Here is a 27,882-nt window from a genome sequence, read left to right on the forward strand (position 1 = left end):
GGCTGCTGAGCTGTCTTGCCTCTAGGGTAAGCTGCTTGACTTGGCCGCGGCGCAAAGCGTTCGCCTCTACGTACTCTATCCTGCGCGATCGGTGTGCGGGGCAGGCGGGCGGACGTCTACTTGTCTGTCTACCTACCCAGGACTACAGGGTAGCTAGGAGCTGTTGTGGTCTAGGGTAGGCCGTCTGACTTGGCCGCGGTGTTACGGCCCGTCATGCGACGTTCACGTGCACCCCACATTTTCCACTTTACTCATCATCACACTCACTTACGCGCCATGTCACCTCCCTGCCCGATCATTCATTTTCCTAATGATCGCGACGCGATCATTGCGATCATTTGCGATCACTTGTGATCAACCAGTTGTGATCATTGTCTACCACAATGATCACCCAGTATATAGTCAACCCAGTTTCCCAGGTAGAGCACTCTTCTCCCCCCAGCTATCAATACAATAGTCAACGCTTCTATTGAACCAGCTCCCAATATAAGCACCTGCGACTGTGACTGCCTCATTGTTCAATTTGACGCCCTGACGGCCTCGCCAACATAAAACGGCATCATCTCTGTCTACCCTGTAGTTCAGAGCTGACCCAACGTCAAACATTGATATCTCTTGTTCAGACCGTTACCGTGTCAGACGCTGAGCAATACCCGACACTTCGGCAACATGTCCACGCCTACGACCCCAGCATCCTCCAAGGGTAAGCAGCTTGCTCGAGGGCAGAACCCTGCTCCAGCCCGTGACCCTGTTGAGCAACAGCCAGGAAAACCGGCTCAACACATGGACGTCGACGACGACGATGACGACGATGATGCGAACAAGGAAACTAGACGAGAGATTCAGATGCTCAAAGAACAAATCCAATACCTAAGCACCGAACTCATCAACATGGGCGGTACCCAGACCCGACAAGCCGCTGCCTACGAAAAACGCCTCGAGGAAATGCAAAACCTTTCGACCACTGCAAGCACTAGAAAAGAAATGGGAGAAATTGTCAAGCCATCTCCCCCCGGACTGTTTAAAGGAAGGCCCGAGACGCTTCAACCCTTCCTCACTCAGCTCCGCGCTTACTTCATGTTCTTCCCAAGACAGTTCAGAACAGACAACAGCAAGGTTATGTTCGCTGCCGGAAGACTGAGAGGCACCGCACTCAAGTGGTTCGAGCCCACTATGCGCAAGTATGTCAACAACCCTGCGTCTCCACCGGACGACGTGCAAGAGGTCATGTTTGACTATGGACAATTTGAGAATTCGCTGTTGCAAGTATTCGGTTCTGCCGACGAAGAAAGAGAAGCCGAAAACCAACTCAAGAGGCTTCGACAGACCGGATCCATGTCTGAATACGCCACCAAGTTCCTACAAGTCACTTCCAAGCTACCGTGGGAATCTGACCACCTTATGTCTGCCTTCTACGATGGCATGAAGGAAGAGGTCAAAGACGAGATCTACAAGATGGATCGACCCTACGACTTGGCAACGTACATGTCAATGGCCGTCAAGATTGACGACAGACAGTACAGCCGACGACGAGAGAGGAACCAAGGAAACAAGTACTATCCCAAACCTTTTAGAAGAAGCAACAACCAACGAAGCAACAACGCGAACCAAGGCAAACCAAGACGCCAACAGTCAACCGCATTTGGCCAGCACGCTGGACTAATGGAACTGGATGCGATGCGCGATAAATCTAAGGAAACCTGTCACAGCTGCGGCAAGAAAGGACACTATGCCCGCGAGTGCAGACAGAAAAAAAAGGATTGTAAACCCGTGTAAGAGGGGAAGCATCTCAACACCTCACCAGCCAAGCACGAAGTGGCTACTACACCACCATCGCGAAACACGAACTTCTCTCGTGGACGGCACGCTACGACGACAACTGCCGAACCCACGTAAGCGATAAGGACGCAAGTAGATAGTACCCGCGAAAGCCAAAAGGGAAGCAAGCCCTCGCTATGATAGAAAGACGACCCGTTTAACGCGAAGACGCTGTTTTAAACGAAGCAACCATTAAGGAGAAACCACGAGAAGAATCCATGTTCGAAGAATTTGTCAATTGTTCTGTCTCTAACTCAATGGGAACGAGTGAAGCCGAACAGTCCGGACAGGATGCTAACAACTTAATGAACAAGATTGAACCACTAGTCGAGGCTAGTGAAGGAAGAATGAGCAACAAGATCTTACAACGAATAAACGAACTCTGCAAACACTGCGTCCACAACGACAATAGCACAACGGAAAGACAAGTGTTGCATGAGATTGGCAAGATTTTTTAGACTATCGAACCCTACACGCCTGAAGGAATAAGGACTTAGGGATGGGTCGAGATGAAACAACGATATGCAAGGAATCAATGCCCGCTAAACCGCGTTCAGGAGATCGAGGATTCCCTAGCGGAGGGACTGGGAGCTACCGACGCTAACGAAGCACCCGCCAGCATTCGAAACGGATGGGTGAACCGACGGATGGATTCATTCTACAAATACTATATCGAGATGGATGGACTACGAGATTATGTCATCCGCGAACAACTCGTCTAGATCCTGCGATAGATGAACCCCCGTACCCTTTAAGGTGACGGAAGAAACAAGTAGAACGAAATACAACTCCTTTACGGCAAGGAGACGTGTCCACGAAACAACAATTGTCTTATCAGATGATGCGATGAGGACTACGCAATCAATTGCAAGGGATGTCAGTATCATCAAGAAAGATGCAACCCGACGTTCTAACAGATGGACCATAAGGAGAAACCCGTCTCACCCTTACAACTTGACAACGCAAACAAAGACTGTAACAGTATCTAGGGAAACGACAAATGTCATCTATAACAGGGCTACAGCATGACCAGGAATACCCAATAACCCTAGGTGCCGACCAGGCGATCGGAAACCTAAAAACGGTATTGGAAGTCTAGATCTAGGGACATCGCATGCGAGCACTATTAGATAGTGGTGCGATAGGCAACTACATTTCCCTAGCGGTGATTACCGACACTAGCTACTATAGAATTAGAGAATTGAACCATACGAGCTTTTTAATATCGAAGGAGGGACATTTGACTATAACGATAGGAAAGTGGATAAGTAAACCGATCAACTCCTTATAACCACCTAAGGACATCATAATACAGTCATCTTTAATGTGATGGGCTTATCTGGTGTTACGACCCGTTATGCGGCCTTCACGTGCACCCCACTTTTTTCGCAACCGTCCCACCACTAACGATCTGCCTAGAGAAGAACATCACGACTTGGTTCACTACGTCTTCACGTGAACCACGGGTGAACCAGCAACTGGTTCACTGCCTGTTCACCCTCAACCATGGTGAACCACGCAGTATATAGCCAACCTCATTCCATAGCCTAGTCACTCTTTACCCAGCTATCAATACAATAGTCAACGCTTCTTTTAGAACTCCAGTTCCTTCCACAATTAGCACCTGCGACTGTGACCGCCTTATTGCTCAGTTAGACGCCCTGACGGCCTCGCCAACATAAAACCGACACTTCTCTGACTACCCTGTAGCACAGAGTCGTACCAACCGTCACAGGAAGCCATAGTGTCGAGTATTGCTCAGCGTGTGATATAGTAACGGTCTGAATAAGAGCTATCAATGTGTGACGGTTGGTACGACTCTATACTATAGGGTAGTTAGAGAAGTGTCGGTGTTATGTTGGCGAGGCCGTCGGGGTGTCGATCTAAGCAATGGTGTAGTTACAGTTATAGGTGCTCGTATTGAGAACTGGTTCAATAGAAGCGTTAACTATTGTATTGATAGCTAGGGTGAAAATAGTGTTCTAGCTAGGGAATGGGGTTGGCTATATACTAGGTGATCGCTTCATTACTTCAGCGATCACTGACCGTGATCACCGCGATCGCTGGGTGATTAAGGTGATCGTTCTAAAGGCGATTGCTGAGGTTCGTTGGTGACTGTGTAATTGGGTATGGTGTTGAGGAAAAAGTGGGGTGCACGTGAAGGTTGCACAACGGGCCGTAACATTAACGCGCTGAGGGGCCGGAATAAACGTGCTTGACAGCGGCAAAAATAGTATCCTTCAAATAGGTAGGCATTTTGGGTCACGATAATATAACTTATATAAAGATAAGGCATTATTTGCGTGAGGGAACGCGATAAAAGAGGCTGTGATGCGAAGTGGTGATGTATGGTGGGTGTGTTCCAAAAGTGGGTGCGTTGATTTACCGTTTTCAGGTCCCTTTCGCCCCACTTCTGTAGTTCCCAATGGTTCTCGCAGCTTGGTTATCTCGCTACAGGCACAAGATGAGGAGCTGTTACTATCGTGAGGTGGTAGCTGGTTCTGACTTATTCACTCTTGGCTGTAAGTATAGACTGTATAGTATTATACTGATCAAAAGTGTTGGTTTCACCATATTCTTTCATAGAATTATGTGCTAGTGCTAACTTTAACTTGATTATAACGTAGCTTTATACCATGCTGTGTAGGACAGAGCACCCACGGCCGGTCTGACCCGGATGGAGTCCGCACTATTTTTTTGTTTCGGGTATGTAGTGTGAACATGACAATGTGGGAGTAGATACCTAACTACTGACTACGTTGCAATCTTTACGACTAAATTTGTGAGCTCTGCCATGCTTTTGCATATGCCACAAGGTCAATATTAGTATTGTACTTATAGCATTGGTCAGTCATGGAATCTAGACGCTATGCATTGGAAAATACTGCGTCTGACGTACATTGAATAGAGATATCTCAAACTTTGGGTTTCAAAAAATACAGCTTATATTGTAACATTGGATCGTATCCAAGGGTTCTAGCTTAGAAGAAAAATACAAATTGTTTGAAACTAGTACACAGGAACTGGGAAAGCCTTGAACTCGTAGGTCCAGCTGTCAATCGACTCCTGGTCCGTAACACAGTCAAAGGTGTCGTTGTTCTTCCAAAGAGGTCGGGTAGGCCACTGGCAAAGCAGCTGTGTCTCGCCCGCGTATTCTCCAGATGAGACTGTGGTGTTCAGGCGCTCAGGCTTGACGCCATTCTCGACCCAATCAATAATGATGTCCATGTTGTTCTCGGGGTAGGGGCCAGGCTGGAGAGAGTTGACACCGCAGTGGGCGGCACCAGGAATGAGGTAGAATTGGTACCAGTCCTGGAGAGCCTCCTCAGCCTCCTGGTCAGTTGAATTGGGGTACAGGACACTCTTGACAGACTGCCTGTAGTGAATGGATGAAGCAGAAGGGATGCTGGGGTCTGACTCTCCATGGTAGTGGAGGAGCTTGCCACCAGACTCGCGGAAGGTTCTGATGTCAGGGTACGCCGTCTGCAGGCTGTCGTAGTACCGGTAGAAGCCAATGGTCATCCAGTCGACCAGTGTGTCGTAGGTGACACCATCGAGGTCGGTCAGGTTGTCGAGGTCAAGAAGCTGGACGAATCTGGTGACATACTCACCACCAGTTGAAGGGATGGTGAGCTCCCACTTTCCTGTCTTTGAGTTGTAAGTCGGACTGGCGTCGTCCAACCCGGAGCCAATCTGCCAAGAAAGGTAGGCGCGCTCGCCCTTGGAGTTGAAAAGACCGTCATAGACGGCCTGGGCAACGGCAACACCCTCCTCAGTGACGGTACCGTTCTGCACGGGCTTGTAGCTGGTAACGCTTCCCTCGGCCCTCTTGCTGAATCCGAAGCCGAGCGAGGTGCTGTTTTGGGCAGCACAGTAGTAGGGTTCGCCAATGATAGACTTCAGGTCAAAGTTGAGCTTGCAGAGATCGGTGCGAGAAATGACTCCATCCTTGCGGCCGTCGAGGGCATCGCAGGCGGAGATGGTGGCGTTAACAATCTTGTCGAGCTCACAAGGGGGAGGGAAGTAGTCCATGGTAGCCTCAATTGTAGCAGGATAAACGTGGAGAACCTGCTGCTGGGCGAAACGGAAGGCGGGCGCACCAGCGACGACACCGTCGTATTGGTCGCCATAGCGCTGGACCTGGCTCATTCCCTCGCGGCCACCGTCGGAGCAACCTTCGTAGTAGGTGTAGAGCTTGTCATCATCCCCAAGACCATAGAGGTTCTTGGTGACGGCCTTCCCGACCAGGGTCATCTCGCCAAGAGCCTGGTAGCTGAACATGTAGGTCGCATCCCAGTTGATGGATCCGTTGCCGTATAGGACAATCTCATCGTAGCTGTTGCTGAAGGCGTCGTAGCCAGCGTCGGTGGCACCCGCAGAGGCTCCGTACGGCAGACCGCCCGTGGAATCAGAGTTCAGAGTGAATCCTCCTCCACCAGCGACATAAAATCGGTTCTTGAAGTCGGACGTGCTGGGGAAGGCGTACTTGAGTACAACCTTGTCGCCCTTTCCGGTGTGTGTGTATGCGACGGTCACATTGCAGTAGTCGTACGTCTCGGTGCTGGGCGATCCACCCATACCACCTCCAATTGTCGCATTGTAAACAGCGGCTGCCGTCACAGAAGAGGGAACCAGGTCGATACCCAGAATCGTGCCGTTCGAAGGGAGAGCACTCTGGACTTTGGCCGTGCTGCAGATGTCGGTAAGGGACGAAGCACTGGAGACAGCTGCGAAGGCAGCCGTCAAACCGGTGCTCTGGCGCATTGTGATAATGTTGAGAGTAACTGAAGAGAGAGTGAGGCCTGGGGTGAATTGGTGCCGAGTTCTACCTCACAAGAAAGCATCATGGAAGAGCACTTAAATATGTGAAAACCTGATGATAGGAGAAACTTTGCGTTTGATTTAAGCCAGCCAATGGGATCTTGGTTTACCGGCCCACGTACGTTTTCGCCAATGCCAATAGCTTGGCAAGCTGGGGTTTACGATCTCTGCAGTGGCGTAGTCGCGGGTTTAGAAGAATATGTGGATATCAACTCGTGGAGTGGATACGAAAGTTGTCTAGAGCGGACTGCCAATTACTAGCAATCAGCCCTGTTGGCCCATCTGGCAAAATTGGAGGCGTAATGGTGTTGCGCGTCACTTCCTTACTGGAAATTACTGACCTTGGAAGCACTAGCAATTGTATTACTCGTACTATTCCAAGGTATCAATGGAAGGCGAACTACTCCACTGTCCAACAATGTGCCACACCGATATAACAATTGCCTCATGTTCACGGGCGCGATACTTGTAGCTCAACTATTACGCAGTACCTGCTTCGATATGTGATATATTCATTGTACAGAACTGGGGTGAAATAAATCACGCGCCTGCCTGATACGAATGTTCTGGTAGAAACGGAACGAAACATGACGAAATGGGAAAGAGAATGTCGAGGCATTTCCTCGAGATGGGGCGGTGGGTCCACTGCCTGGTTCCGGTTGTACGGGTAACTCCGTATAGCACCAGCACGAGCAGGTACTACGGTCTAGATGTACTGTCGTTCCGCACTCGTACGACGTACGACCACGGAGCAGAATGAATCGAAACCACTGGGGCACCATCGTACGGCTCTAAAAATGGACTGCGGATGGCAAAAGTTAGCATAAAGAACAACGAGTCGAAACAAGCCCATCGGCATGGGAAACTGCGTGTTGTGCTAAGCCACAGAGAGAAACATACGCGGTGCATGACGCGTAGGGCTCGGATAATGCGGCGCCTTGTATAAGGTAAATTGGGTTAATGCCACTATGAATTCTTAAATGATTCAGGGGCCTTATGCTTCCGGAAAAGGCTCATTTGCGGGGGCCACGTGATATGCACTCAGGGGCATTGACACGGCCCCTACTTCCTGTGTACCTATTTGTATACGCGTCACACGTGCAGTATACCATACGAAGGGTCACCAGTGGAGTCTGATGTACCTACCGCCTGACGATCGCTGCCTAAAAAGAGGAGCCAGAGGACTAGGCCGGATTTGGTTGATTTGGCAAACAGGTATACTATGTCAATTGGGATACAGATAATCTATACAGTAACAATAATATACTAGCGGTGTTATATCCAAACATCGCTCTCCAGAGACACGTATCAAATAAGTTTTGGTGGTACAGTTGACCTTGGAGAATGAAACGAAGATGAGCCTGCTCAAAGTCTGTCAAGTCTTGGAACTCACGCTTCTCGGCCTAATACTTGGTAGTCTTAATTGTGCCACTCGAAGCCTGCAGACGCTCTCGCTTGTCACTTTCCAGCCAATTGACCAGTCGATTCACCAGCAGGATGCCAGCGGACGCACCGTACTGATTACATGAGGGCGACAATTTTGCTACGGAATTGAGGGGTCATTGTTCCGGGAGGTCCGTGGCACCTAGTTCCCAGCAATGTAAGTGAGGATATCAAAGCCGTCGATAGTGGCCTTGTTGGTGGATCTGAGTACGTCATTCAGAATCATACCGAAACTAGTCCCCAAGCAGAGCCGGAGACACTCGTGATATATGATCCGATAAGCAGTCTGGTCTTCGCTGTCATACCCCTGTGCCACATACGCCACACCGCCACATGTGGGGCTCACACCACACATCACACTACTGAGTAGCGGAGAAGCCACCGTGAACATTATGATGGATAACCTTCGGGCAGAGTTCCGGCCTTGCTCAAGTATCGACCTTGACGCCTGTACAGTACTATAGTTCAGGAGGAGGACTAAGATGAATGTACCTTTCGGATCGACCCGTACTTTTCGTCTCGTTGTGGAAGACCTCTTCATTTTCCTCTTGTTCCTTGAGACTTTGATGATCTACTGTTCTGCATAGACAGTTCATCCCTTCGTCCTCCCTCAATAGTAGGTCAGGTGTTCAGTGGTGTTGAACGCCTTATTGATAACCTTTGCGTTACGGCTCATTATATATAAATGCCACACATATCTAGACCATCTATCTGTCAACAGTATAAGGCTATTATAACCTGCTATATCTATATTCATGTGGGTGAAGTCTAGGGCTATCCGCTTCCCTGGTCCTTCATGATGCTCCTTTAGCTGGCGAGAGATCTAACGCTTTATCTTAGCCGTTGTAGCCGTCACATTCGACCGTTGATGGCCCTCGAATTCGCACACCGAGAGACTATTCAAGTAGATCCTCCATCGCGTCAGGCCCCGGGTGACCAAGCCGCAGATACCACACATCTGCCGGGACCTTTTCTTATGACCGTTGTGTGATCATGGCCACATCAGGTAAGTCCAAGTCGTCGTCATTGACCACATACTGATCGTAGATATAGATATATTGAACATGACTTTCCTTAACGACCTATACCTTATATAATAACGATCCACCTTCGACATATCGAACTATATATCCTATTCCTCGAGAGTCTAAAAAGAGAAATAAAATTATAAACGAAGTTTTCATATAATGCAACCTCCTCGAGTATAATATCATGCTTCGAGTTTGGTACTTCTCTAAGTCTATTGATCAGAACTGTCGAATCGCTAGCTAGAAGAGAGGTTTCTTCTTTACCTAATCGGGATAAGTAACTCTTATTATCGATAATATGCATAATGGCTCCTAAGTCTAGGATAGAAGCATTATAAAGTGCGTACTGCCTTGCCGCTGTCATCACTATTGGCGAGATCGACTCTATCTTCGAATCCACCCCCCGAGGGAGTCAATCCGACTACTCGGCCTTTTGTTGCTTCTTGATGTTTATAACCTGATTCTGGACGCTTTTCTTCGCGAGATACTTCTTGGCTAGGGACTCGAGCTGAAGTCGAGGCTTGAACCATGCGCTTCGAATGTCTGGAAATGCGTAATAGCAGACATCAAGAGAGTGGAACTGCTCACACACAGGACAGACTTTCCTAGTCTTTCGAGACTTTCCTTGGTCCTTTTGATCCTGCTTTTTCCGCTTGTTGTTGTTGTTGTTGTTGAGTCTTGGCTCAAGACTGCTGTCGAATTTATCCTTATCTGAGTCATCCCTCGTCTCTGTAGTTGTAAAGGCAGCCTGAGCCGTTCCGGCTTTGACGTTTGTATAATGAATTTGAATCTCGTTGATAACCTCTCGCAGCTGCAGGGATCCATCGTCAAGTTTTGGGGCGAAATAACTCTCCCAAATCTCGACTTGGTAAGGGTACACCATCCGAAGCACGCGCATAAAGCTCGTGAACCATATAATAGGGTTTCCTTTCCAGAATTCAAGGCGTTCACAGTTGTCGCAGACTTCTTCTGCAGATCTGAGCCATTTTTCGATATGTAGCGACCGTCGATTCGGATGCATGATATTCTCATATCTTTCAAGAGCGTTCCTTTTCATCTGCAGTTTGTTGCCCGTCACACGTTTCTGGATGTTTTCATACCAACTGATGATGTTATCATCTCCCTCTATAGCGTTATAGAAGATGTGGCCTGCTACCGTTGTCGCCATCCATTTCTTCAGTCTGCTAACTTCCTTATTCTCATCGTCGAATTCTTTCAACTGCATGTTATATCTATTGACAGCAGGACTCGAGGTAGCCTCAGGAATCGTCGGTCTTTCGAGGAACGGTTCCCGCAAGGGTATAGCTGGGTCGATTTTCTTCCAGAAAGATCCAGCCTACACCCGGAACATCGCATTCCATTTTATCCAATCCGTTAGACCGTTCAACGTTGGGTAGTCCGTGGCCACCGTTGAATTCATCGTTCGTTTTAATCGGTCAGATTGGTGTTGCGATGAGACTCTTAATTGTCAGACGGAGCGGCGGAATAACGTCGGCAAAAAGCTCCTCTAAGTTATCGGTTCGGAAGGGAAATAATCCGGTGGATTTGATTGGATGATTGTATTAAACAGATCACAATTATATGTGAGGAATTAGGGTTATTTGAGTGTTATTTTAATAATGTTGATGATAACGATTTTCATAGGGGTAATTGTGACTGTAAACGTAGTCTTTTATCGCCCGGGGCTGCTGGTCGGGTCGGAACAACCTGTCCAGATAACGACTCAGCTGCTTATTCCAACTGGTGTCAAGGTTCTTATTCTTTCATTGTTGTTGTCGTGCCAAACTCGTCGGGTTTATGGCCGAGTCCCGCTTACCTAAGCTATGATATGATCTACTATGAAATAAACTATAGTGTGTTTTACTACGACATGCACATCGTCTCCTTATTGTCGATGGCCATGGCAGTCATACAACGAGTGAATTCCCTTTCGGATGCTCTAACAATAACATCTTTTGGTCCGTTGAAGCACGTACTGCAAGCAGGTTGCGGCTCACGCAACCACTATAGCGTTTGGATTCAGCTCTGACCTACAGGGTAGACACAGATGATGTTGGCGAGACAGTCAGGGCGTCGAACTGAGCAATGAGGCAGTCACAGCCGCAGGTGCTTATATCGGGAATTGATTTAAAAGAAGTGCTGACTGTGTTATTGATAGCTGATGTAGCAATAGTGTTATAGCTACAGAATTGGGTTGACTATATACTGGGCTATCGCTGAGAGAATGAAGCGATCGTGTTGTTGTTCGTGTGAGTGAGTGTGATGATGACCAAGAATAAAAATGTGGGGTGCACGTGAAGGTCGCATAATGGCCGTAATACAGACTCGTGAACAAGCGGTTCTCCGGATCAGGCGTGGAATTGAATAAGTGGTCCTACAGTTGCGTCAGTCAACCAGGCAAGGTCAATTGTATCAAATTGTTATACAAACTTACACGATGAAGTAGCTGTGGCTGTGCAACGGGTGCAAGACGAAGGGCAGTGGTGGAAGCCAACATGTAGCCATTTTTCAGGGGCACAGCGTTATCACCGGTACTATACATTGCACTGTCTCACGGCCAACGTTGAGACCATGCCTAGAGTCCCGTTAAATCAAAAACTACGCCTGCCTCGGAAAACGATACATTATGCTATTCGACTTGTTTCGGCGGGTGGCTTGGGGGACAAAGTCTGGCATAGTGCCGAGGAAGCCCTATTGTGTCAGGACCCCATTTGAGGAATTGTACAAAATGGCGCGAAAGGGCGCGAAAGGACCTGAAAGGGCCATATAAAATATTAGTACTCAGCTTCGATTCCACTTGCACTATTCAGTAGATCTTATCACTTGTATAGGCCAATGTCTTCTCGTCCGGTGGCCCGCAGATTGACAAAATATGTGGCCGACGAGTCCTTTGACTTGAAATCTCAAACCTGGCTCTATAAACGTCTCATTTTTTGGATCTTTTCTTTTGGCCCACCTCTTCCTTCCTTCCTGTTTTCTATACACTGGTTACAATCTCTAGATCCTCAACTATAAACAATTTTGCGCTTGTGCGGTCATCTCATACATAATATTCAAGTCTTTCCGTTCGTCGCATTGGTGTTTTCTCGACCCACTTATTCCATGGACTGTGACTAAGTAGGGCGCCTTGAATTTGGCCTCTTTATCGCCAACCACTTGCTTTGCTTTGGAAAGACAATAACACCTTTGCGGCCTTGACATTTCAATCGCATTGGTCGTGGTATCTCTTCGAGAATCTGGTCTCGGAACATGAATACCACACTTCGTTGCCATCCAACCGGGCTTCGCAAAGACCCCAGCTTCAATAGCCGAAAAAATCTACAGTCCCCATGGAAGATGAGAGCCAGCCCTCTGGTTCGTCTCGCGACCAGGAGGCCCAGGATCCTCGACCGTATCGGTCGCATAGAATCCCCGCCTGCGATTTCTGTCATCGAAGAAAATCTCGGTGCCATCGGGAGCGGCTGAACGAGCCGTGCTCACTATGTCGCGCTCACGGAAAACAGTGTACATCCCGCGTGACCTATCATGTTCGGCAGCGTCATCTAGACAACAGAAAGGCCGACCATGGGGCGAAAATTTCATCGCCACTCCGGCGGGCTCAACAGGCAGAGCACCCACAACTATCGCCATTTGTGGGGAACGAGGTGAGCACCGCGGTTCCGGATGCCAATGCAGTCTCGACCCTCCATGCGGAGGGTTCTGGGTCTAGGAATGAATGCGGGGAGTCCCCCCTGGAAGCTCGAGATCACGGTTTGTCGAGCCATATCGTTGGGCCAACAGTGGCGCCTGATGTCTGGATGCTCGAGCAGTATATGTCTCCGACAAATAACGGGGCAGTCAGTCATGTTCGCCCAAACCCTTACAGTGTCTACTCCATCGATTCCCGCAATCCTGTCGTCTATTTGAAAGTGCCAAAGCAGCGGACATTAGTGGCCACGGGAAATGGAAGTTCGGGATTCGAACAGTTCGAGATTATAGAGAACATCGTCTCTCCGCTCGGGCCGCATCTCCTAGAGCTGTAAGTACGAGTGGCCGTGGGCTCCTCTACCTGCGTTGTCCGTTTTAAAATCTTACAATCTCCGCCGTCAGTTATTTCGATGCTGTTCATCCTGCTTTCCCTCTTTTAGATGAAACGGCTGTGAGGAAAGCATATCAGTCAAAGTCTCTCCCGTATACAATTATTTGCGAAATATACGCTGTCACGCTCTTGTCTTGGGATCTATCGCCGAAGATTGCGGCCAGTGGGCGGAACCCGCCTGATTTGCGATACATTTGGAATATTGCTGTCAGCGCCATGCACAAGGATTTTCAGGCGCCGAGTATGTCAACGGTGCTGGCCTGCATTCTGGATATACTCGGAAGGCCGATAACATCAATCACTTATAACGCAATCAATATTGGCAGTTGCGTTGCTCTCGCCCAGAGTCTGGGCTTGAATCGGGACCCAGGGAAATGGAGACTGAATCCAAGGCAGAAAAATCTCAGGGTGAAGACTTGGTGGACCTTATTGATCCACGACGTGTGGTAAGCTCCTTTTAACAGTGAACTTCTCTTCTCTTTTCGTCCTAGTTTAAAAACCTCCGAAATCTCTTGACATCATCGGAACTCTACTAAAGAAGACTCTCTACAGGGCAAGCCTGTGTCACGGAACACCGGGCCACATCCATCGTGGTCAATGGGATGTTCAACTACCTGAATTGTGCATGGTTCTTGACGATACGGGAGGGCACGCCCCTGCATCTGAGACACGCCTCAAAGGAGCGCATTCCTTCATTTCTCTGTGTCGTCTAACACAACTTCTAGAGGAAATACTGGCCATCGTCTATTCACTACAGCCTGGCTCTTTGGAAGGGACGCTCAAGAGCCTGCGACGCTTGGACGCTAATGCAGATGAGCTGCAGGACTCATGGCCACCATGGTTGAACCCAGAAAACGAAGCTTTTGAAAGAACTCAGCCTGGAGCCTTGAATTTGCAGTTGTCATTCCTAGCGGTCAAGATGTGCATCGCGCGGGCTGCCTTGCAAACAACACGTCTTGCTGACGACGCTGAAGTGCAATATTACCAAATCAGATGCATGAAAGTCGGCGACGCATTTGTGGATTCTGTTATGTCGATATCCGTGGAAGAGACGAAGGTGTTTTGGCTGCCTTGTAAGTAGGGTGCCCTTTCATCTATATAGAACTATGCTGACCCCATGAACCACCAAAAGATATTGCCTACCATTTCGCATCAGCAGCCACATTGATGATGAGATGCGCCTTAGAAGCACATGACGATAACGTCTCGATAAAATGCGTCCGCAGTGCTCGACGGTTCATCGATCACCTTCGGGAGATGAAATCCTGCGCTAACTGGGACCTAGCCGACATCTGCTTGAACCAGTGCGAGACAACTGTCAAACAAATGAGCGATAGTGGCCATCTGAAATCTTGGCGACAAAAGAGGTCAAACATGGAACCGCAAGCTTCTGCGAACATTAGCGAGAGGGACCATCATACCGGCCTATGCCTAGATGGCCTACCGGCTACAGGGAATGCTGATGAAGTATTGGAGAGTGAAAATTTCTTTGGACAACTTCAAGAGCAGATGATGGGGGACTTTTACTTTCCTGATTTATGGCACGCTTGAAACTTCAATCCGCCGTAACACGATATCCAGACTGGCTTAATATATTACTCTGTAGTCGTATAAAAAGTTCGCTTAGCACTGGGCGATAAAGCGTTTGTTACGCCTGGCTGGCTCGAGGAAATTTGAAAAAAAAAAAAAGATTGCATATTTTTGAATTGGCTCAAAATGAAGAGCACCGGGTCTTTGGCCAACATGTATCGTTGCGTTTTCCCCGGTGTCAAGCTTCGTATTGTCTGCTCCATGCCATTTGTAAAGCTCAGTCTGCGTAATATTATGCTGCCTGTTTTCTCATGCGCCCTTTCATTTCTCTGTTTCCCCCTTTTATTTCCTTTCTACGCGTAATTATTACTCGTACTTATACTCCAATTTTAGCATGTGCGCCATATTCCCCTGCCGCGTGGCAGCGTGGCGGTCTCTTAATATCTCCTTCCTTTCTTAGAATAGCATGACAGTGCCCAATCCTGTTCAGCAGTCATTCATCATGCACGGGTATCACCTCAACCCTTTGACTGTATCAGGTTGAGAGCCTTTTCGGAAAGGCATCACGCTTTGAGAACTCGTGTCGGACCTTTTCTACTAGTCCCTTTGCCCTACGTGTATGATTCGTCTTACATTCAGTGCGTGCGTACACTCTTGGTCGGCTTTGTCCGTCTCAGTCGACCGAGAACGTAAGAGCGTCAGAGTTTCGTTGAATCCCTCCGAAGTGGCACTTCTGCTCAGTGCTAAGTCAGCATGACTCTACCAGGAAAAGAGAATGCCTGTATTCCAGCTCCCGTTACGCAGGAGGGACCGTGAGCTAGGCACCGCGACGCATATTGTGCCACCCCGGCCACTTTGATGATGCGATCACGTCTAGACAATTGTGTAAAGTTACGACACATCCCATCATGTGTTGAGACGCCCTGGAGTCAAATATCCAGCCTAGCAGAGAGGTAGGATGAGTGCTGACAGCATAAGCCTGGATGGCGGCATATGGTGGGCATGGCCATGGGATGCGATCTCGCTTGGTTGCAAGCAGAGCCATGTTAGGATCATTGTCTGTGGTAGCTTGTATGGCAGACGGAGTGGTGGTAGGGCTTGGAATGGGAGGCTCTTCTTGGCTTTGTGGACGGCAAGCTTGCGGTATTCACTACAAATGTGGCCAGTAACATACTTTTTCTCTGGCTCATGTTTCTTGCTCCATGTGCTTTTTTTTTTTTTTTTTTTTTTTTTTTTTTTTTTTTTTCCAGAGTTGGCCGTGGCGCTGGTGTGGCCGGTTTTGGTAGATTGTGTCGAGGCACGGTAGGGTTGAGGACCGCCTCCAGCACGGGCTGTACTNTTCACTACAAATGTGGCCAGTAACATACTTTTTCTCTGGCTCATGTTTCTTGCTCCATGTGCTTTTTTTTTTTTTTTTTTTTTTTTTTTTTTTTTCATTTCCAGAGTTGGCCGTGGCGCTGGTGTGGCCGGTTTTGGTAGATTGTGTCGAGGCACGGTAGGGTTGAGGACCGCCTCCAGCACGGGCTGTACTTGCCTTGTCTCTGTTGGTGGTTTTGGTCGTACTAGTGTAGTAGGCGGCCTGGTTCTGCTCGTCTTGGTTACGGGAAGCAATATCAAGCATCTTGATTCGATGTGGTGGAATGTATTATTACCTCGTGTCGAGAGGTTATTGATTATATTGTTCATGCTGTCTGGCAGTGTAGAGAGGAAGAACAATACCTTGATAGTGTCTGGTTGTGTCATCGGCCTGAATTATATGGACAGTTCCTGGGTAATGTGACACAACGCTTGTGAAGCCTAGCCCATGTCTGGTGGAATCTGTCAAGGTGTACCTGGAGGTCTTGACCTTGTTGATATCGTAAATAGTAATCCGCGCCTCTGATGCTGTATCCTCTGATGTAACGAGGGGAAGCAGGTCCCGTCCACGGCCGAGAAGAGGTACATGAGAGCCTTCGCGTCGTCGGTCTCATACGAGGTATCTTAGGTGCTGGTGCCGTTGATCAATGTCCGCAGGTTGGAGACCTTGAAGGTTACCCTCCACGCTGAACACCATCTAAGGAAGTTCTCGCCGTTGGGTTTGAGCTTGGGGAGGCTTGAGGCATCTAGCTTGAGTTCGGAGAAGCCGGCAGTAGGGCTGGTGGTGGCCACGTTGGGCAAATGATGGGCAGAGCCTTGTTGCCTTGTTGTATTGTATTGGCTTCCTACCTTTGCAAGCAGTTAACTGTGGTGGGTGTTGTTGTGGTGCGGATAACCTGCTGTAGCGAACCGGGCTCACAACTGTTGCAGATGTGATGATCAATTTATCACCATGAGAGAGCAACTAAACTATGATCTATGTGTGTGTTGTGGATCCCGTGACCTACGAGTCCGATGGAACAATACGTCGGGCACACACATCTTCACAATAGCTAGATAATAGCAGGAAGCCTCATCTTCCAGCTACAACAGGAACTAAGTTATCCTTCCGCTTTCGGGTCAAACGTAGCATCACATCGTCAGGTGTGAGTTACGAGATGACCCTATTAGGAAGGAGTCCGCAGACGCACAGAATAATTATTTGGCGACCCAAACTGATTTTTCTTTCTATTTTGCCTACCAAGACGAAGCCCACACCTCCCATTCCAACGCTCCAACGACGACTCGGAGTCGTTCTGATGATAGCAACACACCTCTCGTGTGGTTATCACAGCCAAGATGTCGGATTCCTCGAGCGACGCCCCTAGAGGCGCCCCCATCCGTGGTGGTGATACCAGACCGCAGATGCCTGATTCGCCTGCTCTCGATGTTCCGGCAACGTACAACGACTCTGGTCAAGCCAATACACCACTAGACACACGCCCTCGTGTAGACCCGACTTCATCTGGTTACCGTGCCGCCATCAACGCTGCCAATAACGATACTTCTAGTGTTGATTTCGCTAGCCGAGTCCTCTCAACTCTAGAACGCTTAGAGAAGAAGATTGACGCCCATGATATCTCTATTAGCAGGCTGACCGAGTCTGGCCGCCAAACCATTAGTCGTCTAAACCTACTAGAGAAGGCTACGCAAATCCCAGAAGAGCCTATCCGTTTGACGAACCTCTTCCTAGGCCTCGTATTGTGGAAGAAGACACCCAGGAGCTTCGAGACATAGCTAGCAGTTATGATACCCCCTTTTCCCGACGCCTGATGGCAGACCAACCTACTACGACCTTTTCTCGCCAGGGATCCCGTTCTCAGGACGCTAGGGTGGATGATCCTTTCCCTCAACCTGCACAACGACCACAGAGAAAGACACAGCCCACTTTTCGCCCTACTTCTCAGCATAAAGGACACGCCATATCCAAGAGCCCGTTCTAGCGATAGAATTTTCGACGAGGATGAAGAAGGCCCTCCCTCGGTGAGGCAACCGATGACCTTTACCCAACGAGCTACGGCTACCACACGCAGCTTCCGTGACCAGGAACGCATTGAATGTGGCCTTCCTCGCCCACCTCATAAGGCTCCGGGAAAACGCCGTGCAGATGGCCTGCTTGACTTGGATGCTCGTCTCCTCGAGCCTGGCACGGATTGGTCAAAAGACACAGATGGCCGATATCTCCTATAGCTCTGGCGACTGTGGCCAGGCTTCACTCCTGAGGTAAGCCTCCAGACTGACCGTATATCTAGCCGCAACGCCAACCGACCATTGACGTCAGGCCTCAAACCTTGAAGGATGTGGAAGACCCAGCAACCCTCAGTCACCTGACGGACATCCAGTATGCCCACGAGGCTGAGGGCGCACCTTATGACACTTGGCCGTCCCGATCCGTGGAACTGTTCCAAGGGGACTTCCGTCACAGCTAATTTCAATCTGCCTTCATCGACCCACATGGCCTATGGTTGTGGAGGCCATCTTCACGATCATGGTTAGCTGGCCGCCTTCATATGGCTTCTGACAACTTCTACAAGATCGCTGCCGCTAGCCCTAACAGCCAGGAAGCACTGTCTTTACACACCGATAGGCTGCATGACGCCCTTAACTTCACGAATGTCAACGATGGCGACTCTGAACAGGTGACTGATGCTATAACACGTACCTACGAGACTCATGCCCCGAAAATGGGTTCTGACCTTCAAGCCGCTGGCAAGATGTGCCCCGTTGTGGATATTCACCACTGTTCCCAGCCCTCGGACGAGGCCCAAGGGAATACAACAAGGTTGACGACTATCAGAGGGAACCAACGTCAGTAGAATAAGCTGCCCACGCTGTTGACATGGTCCGAATAGACCATCACGAAAGGGAACAGGCTCGGCAAGCTTTCTCGAGTCACAAGATGACTCGCGACCAGACTAGAAAGATGATGTAAGAGAAGAATGCCAGGATTAGAGCCACGATTGCCTCATTCTTTTCTGGCTCAGCCATTGCCCAGCTCTTCTTGGACAAGGTCAACTTCCGCTGGGCCATTGGCGCCTTTAGCATAATATTCGTCATTTTCTACATCCCCGTTTTGGCCATCTTATAGTCTGCCCAGCGCAAGGCCAACAGCATGGGTATTACTCGAAGAGTGAACGCGCTGTCTTCCAGTCGGTCAAGCACTACTTTTTCAAGTTTGATAGTAAGAACTATACCTACGCGTCCCTTCATAAATGGCACACTTCATACACAGTTGCCTTTAGCTGTCGGCATGCTTCTCACTATTGTCGGCTGGGCTCTCATCTTCTTGCCTTTCAGCCTTTCAAGTTATATAAGAGGCTGCCCCGTGCCCCGGCAAAGGATTGGCAGACAAGCCATAAGACGAAGGAACAGAACGAAGTGATTGGACTGAGGAGTCCATTTGTGGACCAGCAGGAGGATGGGGAACAGTCAGTAAACCAGCTAGACTGGAAGGAGGGGTGGGATGTGATTGGAGATATCTTGGGGGATGGCTCCGCAGTTGGCCACTCAACATACGGAGTGACAAGAAGGGTTTCTTGTGTGTTATTTTTATGAATGGTCCATTCATCTCATCCACAGAGTGGATTCATTCATTCCTAGAGGGAAGATGGTCGAGCGGAGAGAGCAGGGAAACGTACGTGACGAGTTGTCTGTCTTGTCTTGTCGTCGACAGAATGGAGTTGTAGCCGGGGTTCTCCCGGTGGTCAGCTGACTACGCGCGGGGTACGCGTTTTATTGTTGTCAACACGGTTGGTCCGTCACACCCAGGCAGGGTGTTTATTCTTCCTTACATCTACATCACGGGAAGTGATTCATCTTGTCCAAGATGGCCAGCAACGCGCCCGATTTCAACGTAGTGGCATCGTCACTCGATACCATTTCCGAGCAGATGGCGAGGGTGGGAAACTTGCCGGCGTGTTAGTGGTGTGTTCTCACACACGCTACTAAGCGTGTCAACATCCAAACGGTTGATCCCCTGAAATACATAAACACATTTTCGAGAGAGGCCTTGCATGTGTCGGATCACGCTCTTCAGCTACGAGATCCGACACCGTCCTTGTCAAATCCAAGAACCAAGGACATTTCTGCTTTTTCAGGTCACCTCAAAAGGACGGAAAAAGTATGACAGAACTACTTGAAGATTGGCCCGCCCATAGCCCAGATCTTAATCCAACTGAGCATATCTAGGCTCTATTGAAACGGGGAATCAAGGAGCTTCATCCTAATATATAGGAATTGAAACGAAACCGCCTTAATATAGCTGAATTTAAGCGCATTCTACGAGAGGTGTGGTGGAAGATAGATCAGAGAAATTGACCGCGTGATTTCCTCTTTGCCACGGAGGCTCGCGGCTGTCAAAAAGGCTAGGGGTTGGTATACTAGATATTAAATATAACTACTACTCTTTTGATCTATTACTATCTAGATTGCTATGAAAGAGCTTAACAATCTGTTATTCGGTGTTGAAGTTTAAGTATCGATTCTTGATAACTCTGGTGGCTAGTAAGAAAAGTGGGGTGGACCGGAGACTTTTGAACAGGAACTTTACAAACAAGTATACACGTAGTACATATTGCATGACGCTAGACCACTACCCGCGCTGCATACAGACTATGACACCGCTGCCGTAACAATCAAGACGATTATAAAGCATACCTAATAAGAATTCAACAAGACTCCATACTCCATACCCCATCGCGATACCTAAGAAACACTACCATGACCGTGTCGTAATACCCGCTGCTGTGTCGACGGAGAGCCGGTTACGTCGTCTTCCTCTACCCCTCCCCCTCCTCCCACGTCACCGTCACTCACTTCGATCGTCCCGGGACCCGATTGGGAATTGGGAACTGGGCGGATGAGGTCACCGTCGTAAGTTCACGTCGTGCCGTCTCGCATAGGGTGATCGTCTCTGTCAACGTCGTCGCGTGATGTACATGGAGAGGTCGAACCCTCTTCTCTCCCTCTCTCTCTCTCTCCGTCTCTCTCTCCGTCTCTCTCTCCGTCTCTCTCTCCGTCTCTCTCTCTCTCCTAGGGTTTCTCTCTCTCCTAGGGTTTCTATCCTTTTCCTCTCTTGGCAGTACCTGATAATAATTGCCTCCTCTCTTGTGTGTGTGTGTGTGTTCCTCCTCTTTATATATTTCCATTCAATTCCCCTCCCCCCTCTCCCCTCCCCTTCTCTCACACACACACTCTCTCTATATCTCCCCACCACCCCCCGCTTTCCCTCCCGCCCCTCTTCATCTCTCCCTCTCTTCTCATCCAATCCTGCTTCTACTTCCCTCGAGCAATTACTTCCCTCCAGCAATTTATTACTTCTTTTCTTTTTATTTTATTTTATAAAAAGAAGAACCATATGCATCCATCTACCCCATCGAGTCCACATATACCGCTACGTTTTCAAGATGCCTGCAACCAAGACCTCGGCCGTGGCCGACGAGCAGGAGCCCATCAACGTCCTGTTCGCTCTCCACCCAAAGTTTGACTTGCTTGACTTTGCCGGCCCCGTCGAGGTCTTTTCCACAGCTCTTCACGATAGAGATGATCCATGTGCGTATCCTCCCCCCCTCCTCTCCGACCCCAATCCCGTCAATAGCCGCAACAGCCGTGAGGCTGACAGCGCCCAGCCTCCAGAGCCTTCGAGATCACCCTCGCGAGCAGCGAGCCCCAGGTCCTGAGCGAGCAGGGCATCATCGTAAACTCCCACATCACCTTCAAGGAAGCCCACGACAACCTGGAGGACTACGACGTCCTGGTCGTCCTGGGCGGCAACATGCTCTCCCTCGTCAAGACCGAGGACCAGCCCGCCGGCCTGATCGTCGACTTCTCCGAGCTCCAGAAGAAGGAGCCGGCCCGCGAGCGCACCCTCCTCTCCGTCTGCACCGGTTCCCTCCTCCTGGCCAAGGAGGGCATCCTCTCGGGCCTCTCGGCCACCACCCACCCCGACTTCCTCACCACCTTTGAGAATCTGTGCAGCGACGCCGCCACCCGCAACCTCCAAGAGCGCACGGACATCGTCGAGGATGCCCGCTACGTCGTCAACAACCTCCGCTTCGACCTCGACGGGGAGGACTCTAGCCCTTATATCCGTCGCAAGTCAGACTCGGGAAGGCGCCCTTCCAATGCTAGGTACGATGATCTATCCTCTCCCCCTCCTCTTCTCCATCCTTGATCCCCATCCTTTCCTTCCTCAGCAGCACAGAGAGAGAGAGAGAGAGAGAAGAAGAAGCGTTGCTGACCCCGTCCCCGAAGAAAGGGAAGCATGTCCTGGAAGGACTCCAACAGCCGTCGCGAGTCCATCGTCCGTCGCGCAGCCATGCGTCTCGGCGGTCTCCGCGTCATCACGTCCGGAGGCAACAGCGCCGGCATAGACGCGGCCCTCTACCTCGTCAGCGCCATGGTCGACGAGGAGTGCGCCTTCGCCGTCTCCAGGATGATGCAGTGGAACTGGACCAAGGGAGTCGTCGTTGACGGACTGGATGTTTAGAGTGTCCGAGGTATTCTGTCCTGTCCGTGCTCGTGCCGTGTGTGTATATCTAGTGACTCACCTGTCCCTCGTATGTCCGGGATGAGTACGGATAGAGAGCTTGTAAAGTATCATTACCGAATTTCAGAGTATCATGTGTCATCTATCCTTTTGTTTCTTATTCTTATCTTATTTTCTGCAAGTCTCAGTGAATTAATGAGAACGATGGGAGAACCCCCCCCCCCAGAAAAAAAAAGGGGAGGGGGGGATGCTATTTGATGCGATGATCCAACAAAATCTATCATCGCTATCGCAAGAGGGCTTGACGATACCAATGCTTAGGCGGGGGATATTCGCTCTCATGATAGGATGACGGACGTGTACATGTAGAGAAGTTTTTTTCCCTTTATTCTTCTACTTCTTTTTCTTTTTTTCTGTCCATGACCTCTCTCAGCCTCAGGCCAGACCAAAAAAAACAATCATACCAACAACACCTTCCATTCTACGGAGTACAGATTACATGGTGCCAAAGAGTTCAAAAAAAGGCCCCCCCACCCCCACTTTATGTTTCTTCTGTCCACCAGCGTCACTGATTCAATGGTAAAATAAAATAAAATAAAATAAAATAATAAAATAAAATAATAAAATCCATTTTACCTCTATTATTTCATTGTAATTAAAATCTTTAATTTTTTTTTAAACCAGCCCAAGCAACAGTAATAACAACAACAACAACAGCAGCAGCAGCAGCAGCAGCAGCAACAAGTTGAACGATTTCGTTCTCCTCACACTTCTTTTCTTTCCTTCCCTCCGACTCCTTCATCACATCAATGCAACAACACCAATTCATACTCGAATCATCACGGAGCGACGCGGACGCGAACGCGTAAGATAACCGATAAAACCAAGCTTCCAAAGAGAGAAACTCGGGTCAAACTTCCACCCTTCCAACCCCAACAAAAAAAAAAAAAAAGAAGCCCCCTTCCTTGTTTCAATTCCCTAATAATACGCAACACGCACGCACGCAACGCACGCACGCAACGCACGCACGCAACGCACGCACGCAACGCACGCGCGCTACCGCAACGCGCCTCCCATCTGCAAACGCCGCAATGACCGACTGGTCCAAACTCAAGGTCGCAGACCTGAAGACCGAGCTCAAGAATCGTGGCCTCGCCCAAGCCGGGCTCAAGGCCGAACTCGTCGCGCGTCTGGAAGAGGCCGATCAGGCTGACCAGCAGGCGCCCAACGGAGAGGAGGGTCAGAATGGCGACGACGACGACGACGACGACGACGGCCACCACCACCACCACGACGGAGATGTCGAGATGGATGACACCGCTGGCGCGGAAGAGACACAAGCCGATGCCGAAGCCGATGCCGAGGTAGAAGTCGAAGCCGAAGCTGAAGCTGAGCCTCAAGCAGAGACACCTCCCCCCCCTCCTCCCCCTGCCGCCACCACCGACGACGACCGGCCCGGAGAGTCCGACGCTGCTGCTCCGACAGACGCACCCATGGCAGACGTACAGATGGACCAAGATGACAAGTCGGAGCCGACAGCCGATGACGCGCAGCAACGACCCCGACGCGACGCCAGCCCCGCCCCGACCCCGGCCCCGGCCCCGGCCCCAGCTCCCGATGCAGACGCGGACGTAGACGCGGACGTAGACGCGGACGCAGACGCGGACGCACCTCCGTCCCTCCACGTACCCACATCAGCCCTCTACATCTCCAACCTGATGCGGCCCTTGCGACCGGCAGACGTGCAGACGCACATAGCCAGCCTCTCCTCGTCCGCCGCCGCCGCCGCCGCCGACGAGTCCGCCGACGTCATCACGGCCTTCCACCTGGACCAGATCCGCACCCACGCCCTCGTCTCGCTGACGAGCACCGCCGCTGCCCGTCGCGTGCGCTCCCGCCTCCACGGGACGGTGTGGCCCAACGAGAGCAACCGCAAGGCCCTGTTCGTCGACTACGTGCCCCCGGAGAAGGTGGCCGACTGGATCGAGGCCGAGACGCGGGACGTCGGCGGTAGCGGCAGCGGCAACGGGCACCCTCGATCGTCGAAACGCTGGGAGGTCGTCTACTCACCCGACGGGACGGCCCAGCACACCACCGCTTCCGGCAACGTACCCGGCAGCGCACCCGGTCCTGGTCCCGGCCTTCCCACCTCCGGCGGTGGCGGCGGTGCCCCCCCGTCCGCCCCCACGGGTCCGAGAAGTCTGCTCGAACCCCCGACGGGTCCGAGAGCCAAGCGTTCCGGTCCCGGTCCGTTCCCACCTCCCGCCTCCTCGGGCGGCCGTACCACCCGGTCCTATCCGCCTGTCCAGTTCGCCCCCGTGTCGGACGACCTGGCCCGCCGTCGTCTGTCGAGCATGCACTCCTTCTACACCGACAGGAGGGGCCCTTACGGCCGGGACATAAACCGGTACTCGTTCGAGGATGCCGATAGCTTCGTCGATAGGGGCAAGGAGGTCTTTGAGGGCATCAGGCCGCCGCATAGGCAGCGGGGTGGCGGTAGGGGGCCAGGTCGTCTCCTTCCTCCCCCTGGCCCTGGCGGCGGCGGCGGCGGCGGCGGCCGGAGGAGGAGGAGGAGGAATGGAGGTGGGAGGCCTAGGAGTGATAGGTACCTGCCTGGTTTGGATCGGTGATGGGGTTATCGAGCGGTTATTGTCATAACCTCATACTGCTAGTACTTGGCAACATGGCTGATCTGAGGTGAACTTTTTTTTTCCCCTCTTTTTTTCTCTTTTTTTTTGTTCTCAAAGAAAAGAAAAAAAGGTCATGGTAACTGGGCGTTGGGACAGGTCAAAAAATATAACAAGGTCAGTGTATAGGCTCTCGAGATTGCTATCAATTCATTGTAATTTCAAAGATGAGAGGAACATAAAAAGTAAAAAACCAAAAACACCCATCCGCCATTTTCTTCTTCAAGAAAAATTTCCCGCCCAAGTCCTTCGTCCAGGGATACTCTACTCCGGTGGACCTCGGATGCAGCCACCTAGCACCTCCACCTCCGACGGGGTCTCTACCGGTGACCTTCCCGCTCCGCTCGCTCAGCACTGTCGTTCCTCAACCGCTTCCAGCCAGAGGCGTGGGGTCGACACCGACTCGCTCCCTGCTGAGGATGTCGAGGAGGAACTGGGTAGGCCTGTTGTCCTTGTAGACGGCCTGGCTATCCTTGGCAAGCTTGACGTTCTGGAGGTACTTCTCAAAGAGGTAGGAGGAGTCCATGGGACCGCCCTTGGCCTCGGGGTGGAACTGGGTGGAGAAGATGGGGCGGGTCTTGTGCATCATGCCCTCGTTGCTGCCGTCGTTGAGGTTGACAAAGTACTCCTTGAAGTCGTCGGGCAGGGTGCTGGAGTCGATGGCGTAGCCGTGGTTCTGGCTGGTGATGTGGCACTGGCCGGTGGTGAGGTCCAGGGCCGGGATGTTGTGGGCGCGGTTGCCATACTTGAGCTTGATGGTGCGGGCACCCACGGCCAGGGCGAGGAGCTGGTGGCCCAGGCAGATGCCCATGATGGGGATGGACGACGTCTCCATCAGGCGGGCCAGGTTGTACACCGTCTCCTGGCAGTGGGTGGGGTCGCCGGGTCCGTTGGAGATGAAGACCCCGTCGTAGTGCTGGGCGACCTTGTGGATCGGGTAGTTGTGAGGGAAGACGGTGACCGAGGCGCCGCGGCTGACCAGGCTGCGCAGGATGTTCTCCTTGACACCGCAGTCTAGAAGGGCGACGTGGTAGGCCGCGCCGGGGGACTCGATGACGAAGGGTGCCTTGGTGCTGACGCGCTTCACCAGGTTGATCTGGCCGGGGTCGACGAAACCCTCGTCCTCGTCGGCGTCGTACTCCTCGCCCACCGAGATGCGGGCCAGCGAGGAGCCGCGCTCGCGGAGGTATGTGACGATCTCGCGGGTGTCGACGCCCGAGATGGCGGGGATGCCCTCTCGGGCGCACCACTGGCCGAGGCTCTCGACGGCCGTCCAGTGGCTGTAGTTGAGGGCGACGTCGGACACGACGATGCCGGCGCACTGCACGTGGGGGGACTCAAAGTACTTGAGCAGGTTCCACTGGTCGCGCTCCATGGACGGCACGCCGTAGTTGCCAATCAGCGGCTGGGTGAAGACGAGGATCTGGCCTCGGTACGACGGGTCCGTCATGGACTCGGGGTAGCCGACGAGGGACGTGGTGAAGACGGCCTCGCCGGTGATGTTGGTGTTGGCACCGAACGATTTGCCCTGGAAGATGGGACCGTCCTGTTGGGAGAGGTTAGCGTACGGGCCAGAGGGAAGGGGACGACGGCCGGGAGTGATCGATACGTGACGTACGCGGATGGTGAAGGTAGCGGGGACGGAGCTGGCGGGGGCAGCGGCCTTCTGGGTAGCCGGCACGTTCTTCCCCTTGCTGCCGGCCGTGGCAGGACCGGAAGCCCAGCGTCTCTGGACGCCGGTCGTATTCTTGGGAGCGGCAACCCGTCCGTCAGTCTTGGACGGCGCCCCGGTGATGCTGCTGAGGGCAGCAGCAGCAACCCCGACGGCAGACTTGGGCGGGAGAGAGGCGATAGGCGCCCGGGCCGCACGAGGGATGGCTCGAGCGAACATTCTGATTGCTCTTGTCTCGGCTTGCTTGCTGATTGCTCAATTGAGAAAGTGGCGGTGAGGGTAGTCGGGATGGTCAAGGTGAAATCTGGTTTCTGGACCGGGCTTCTATAGAGAAAGAGACCTCCAGAGGTGGTCTAAAGGTATCGAAAGAAGAAAAAAAGGTCAGCAAATTTGGTTCTGTGTGGGAGAGGGGCCCACGCATCCGAGCGGTGAGTCAAGAGAGAGAGAGAGAGAGAGAGAGAGAGAGGTAGATGTCTGACCCGAGAGATAATCCTATCAGATCGAACCAAGTCAGCAAGAATGTCCTGATAAGAAAAAAAGAAAAAGAAAAACTCGTGATGGAATGCGGAAACGAGCAATGAGGAGAGCCCCCTATCCACCGGAGAGAGCAGTTTTCCCTTTGCGAGGTAGTGACGGGTATCGACAATGTGGTCAAGGTTGGTGCTGGTGGTGGGGTGGTGCCGGTCCGGGGTCTGGGAACCCCTCGGAGGGATGAAGAGGAAAGAAGGAGAAGGGAAAGGGGAAGCTGATGACATACCTGAGAGGTGAAGACTGACGAGCGCCCGTTCATAAGGGCGGATTGAAGGGGTGAAAGGCTTTACAAGATAAGGAGGCTCCAAGGCCAGGTGAGGTGGAGAGAGGGTGTGTTCCTTCGTGCCTTTGCAGGTCGTCTGCTTTTTTCTCGGTTGTGGTGTGGTAGGACT

General features: G+C 51.2%; 6 protein-coding genes across 6 annotated transcripts; 4 read left to right on the plus strand and 2 right to left on the minus strand.

The window, feature by feature from the left end:
- Nucleotides 1–669: 669 nt before the first annotated feature.
- Nucleotides 670–1,776, plus strand: GMORB2_4942 (Zinc knuckle; the record flags this gene model as incomplete). The annotated part of the gene is made up of 1 exon (XM_035466916.1): nucleotides 670–1,776. The coding sequence occupies one exon, from the start codon at nucleotides 670–672 to the stop codon at nucleotides 1,774–1,776; it is 1,107 nt and encodes a 368-aa protein (XP_035317905.1).
- A 3,051-nt stretch (nucleotides 1,777–4,827) lies between these two features.
- On the minus strand, nucleotides 4,828–6,582 carry GMORB2_4943 (tannase; the record flags this gene model as incomplete). Its single annotated transcript, XM_035466917.1, has 1 exon — nucleotides 4,828–6,582. The coding sequence occupies one exon, from the start codon at nucleotides 6,580–6,582 to the stop codon at nucleotides 4,828–4,830; it is 1,755 nt and encodes a 584-aa protein (XP_035317906.1).
- Nucleotides 6,583–18,220: 11,638 nt separating this feature from the next.
- Nucleotides 18,221–18,929, plus strand: GMORB2_4944 (uncharacterized protein; the record flags this gene model as incomplete). Its single annotated transcript, XM_035466918.1, has 3 exons — nucleotides 18,221–18,336; nucleotides 18,395–18,506; nucleotides 18,648–18,929. The coding sequence occupies 3 exons, from the start codon at nucleotides 18,221–18,223 to the stop codon at nucleotides 18,927–18,929; spliced, it is 510 nt and encodes a 169-aa protein (XP_035317907.1).
- Nucleotides 18,930–20,832: 1,903 nt separating this feature from the next.
- On the plus strand, nucleotides 20,833–22,600 carry GMORB2_4945 (ThiJ PfpI family protein; the record flags this gene model as incomplete). The annotated part of the gene is made up of 4 exons (XM_035466919.1): nucleotides 20,833–20,843; nucleotides 21,464–21,663; nucleotides 21,741–22,202; nucleotides 22,428–22,600. 4 exons carry the CDS (start codon nucleotides 20,833–20,835, stop codon nucleotides 22,598–22,600), a joined length of 846 nt encoding a protein of 281 aa, XP_035317908.1.
- Nucleotides 22,601–23,691: 1,091 nt separating this feature from the next.
- Nucleotides 23,692–25,230, plus strand: GMORB2_4946 (SAP domain-containing ribonucleoprotein; the record flags this gene model as incomplete). The annotated part of the gene is made up of 1 exon (XM_035466920.1): nucleotides 23,692–25,230. The coding sequence occupies one exon, from the start codon at nucleotides 23,692–23,694 to the stop codon at nucleotides 25,228–25,230; it is 1,539 nt and encodes a 512-aa protein (XP_035317909.1).
- Nucleotides 25,231–25,651: 421 nt separating this feature from the next.
- GMORB2_4947 (carbamoyl-phosphate synthase small subunit) lies at nucleotides 25,652–27,178 on the minus strand (the record flags this gene model as incomplete). Its single annotated transcript, XM_035466921.1, has 1 exon — nucleotides 25,652–27,178. The coding sequence occupies one exon, from the start codon at nucleotides 27,176–27,178 to the stop codon at nucleotides 25,652–25,654; it is 1,527 nt and encodes a 508-aa protein (XP_035317910.1).
- Nucleotides 27,179–27,882: the final 704 nt, after the last annotated feature.

This window comes from Geosmithia morbida (genome assembly GCF_012550715.1).
Source record: "Geosmithia morbida isolate 1262 chromosome Unknown scaffold_27, whole genome shotgun sequence".
Classification (NCBI taxonomy): Eukaryota; Fungi; Ascomycota; class Sordariomycetes; order Hypocreales; family Bionectriaceae; genus Geosmithia; species Geosmithia morbida.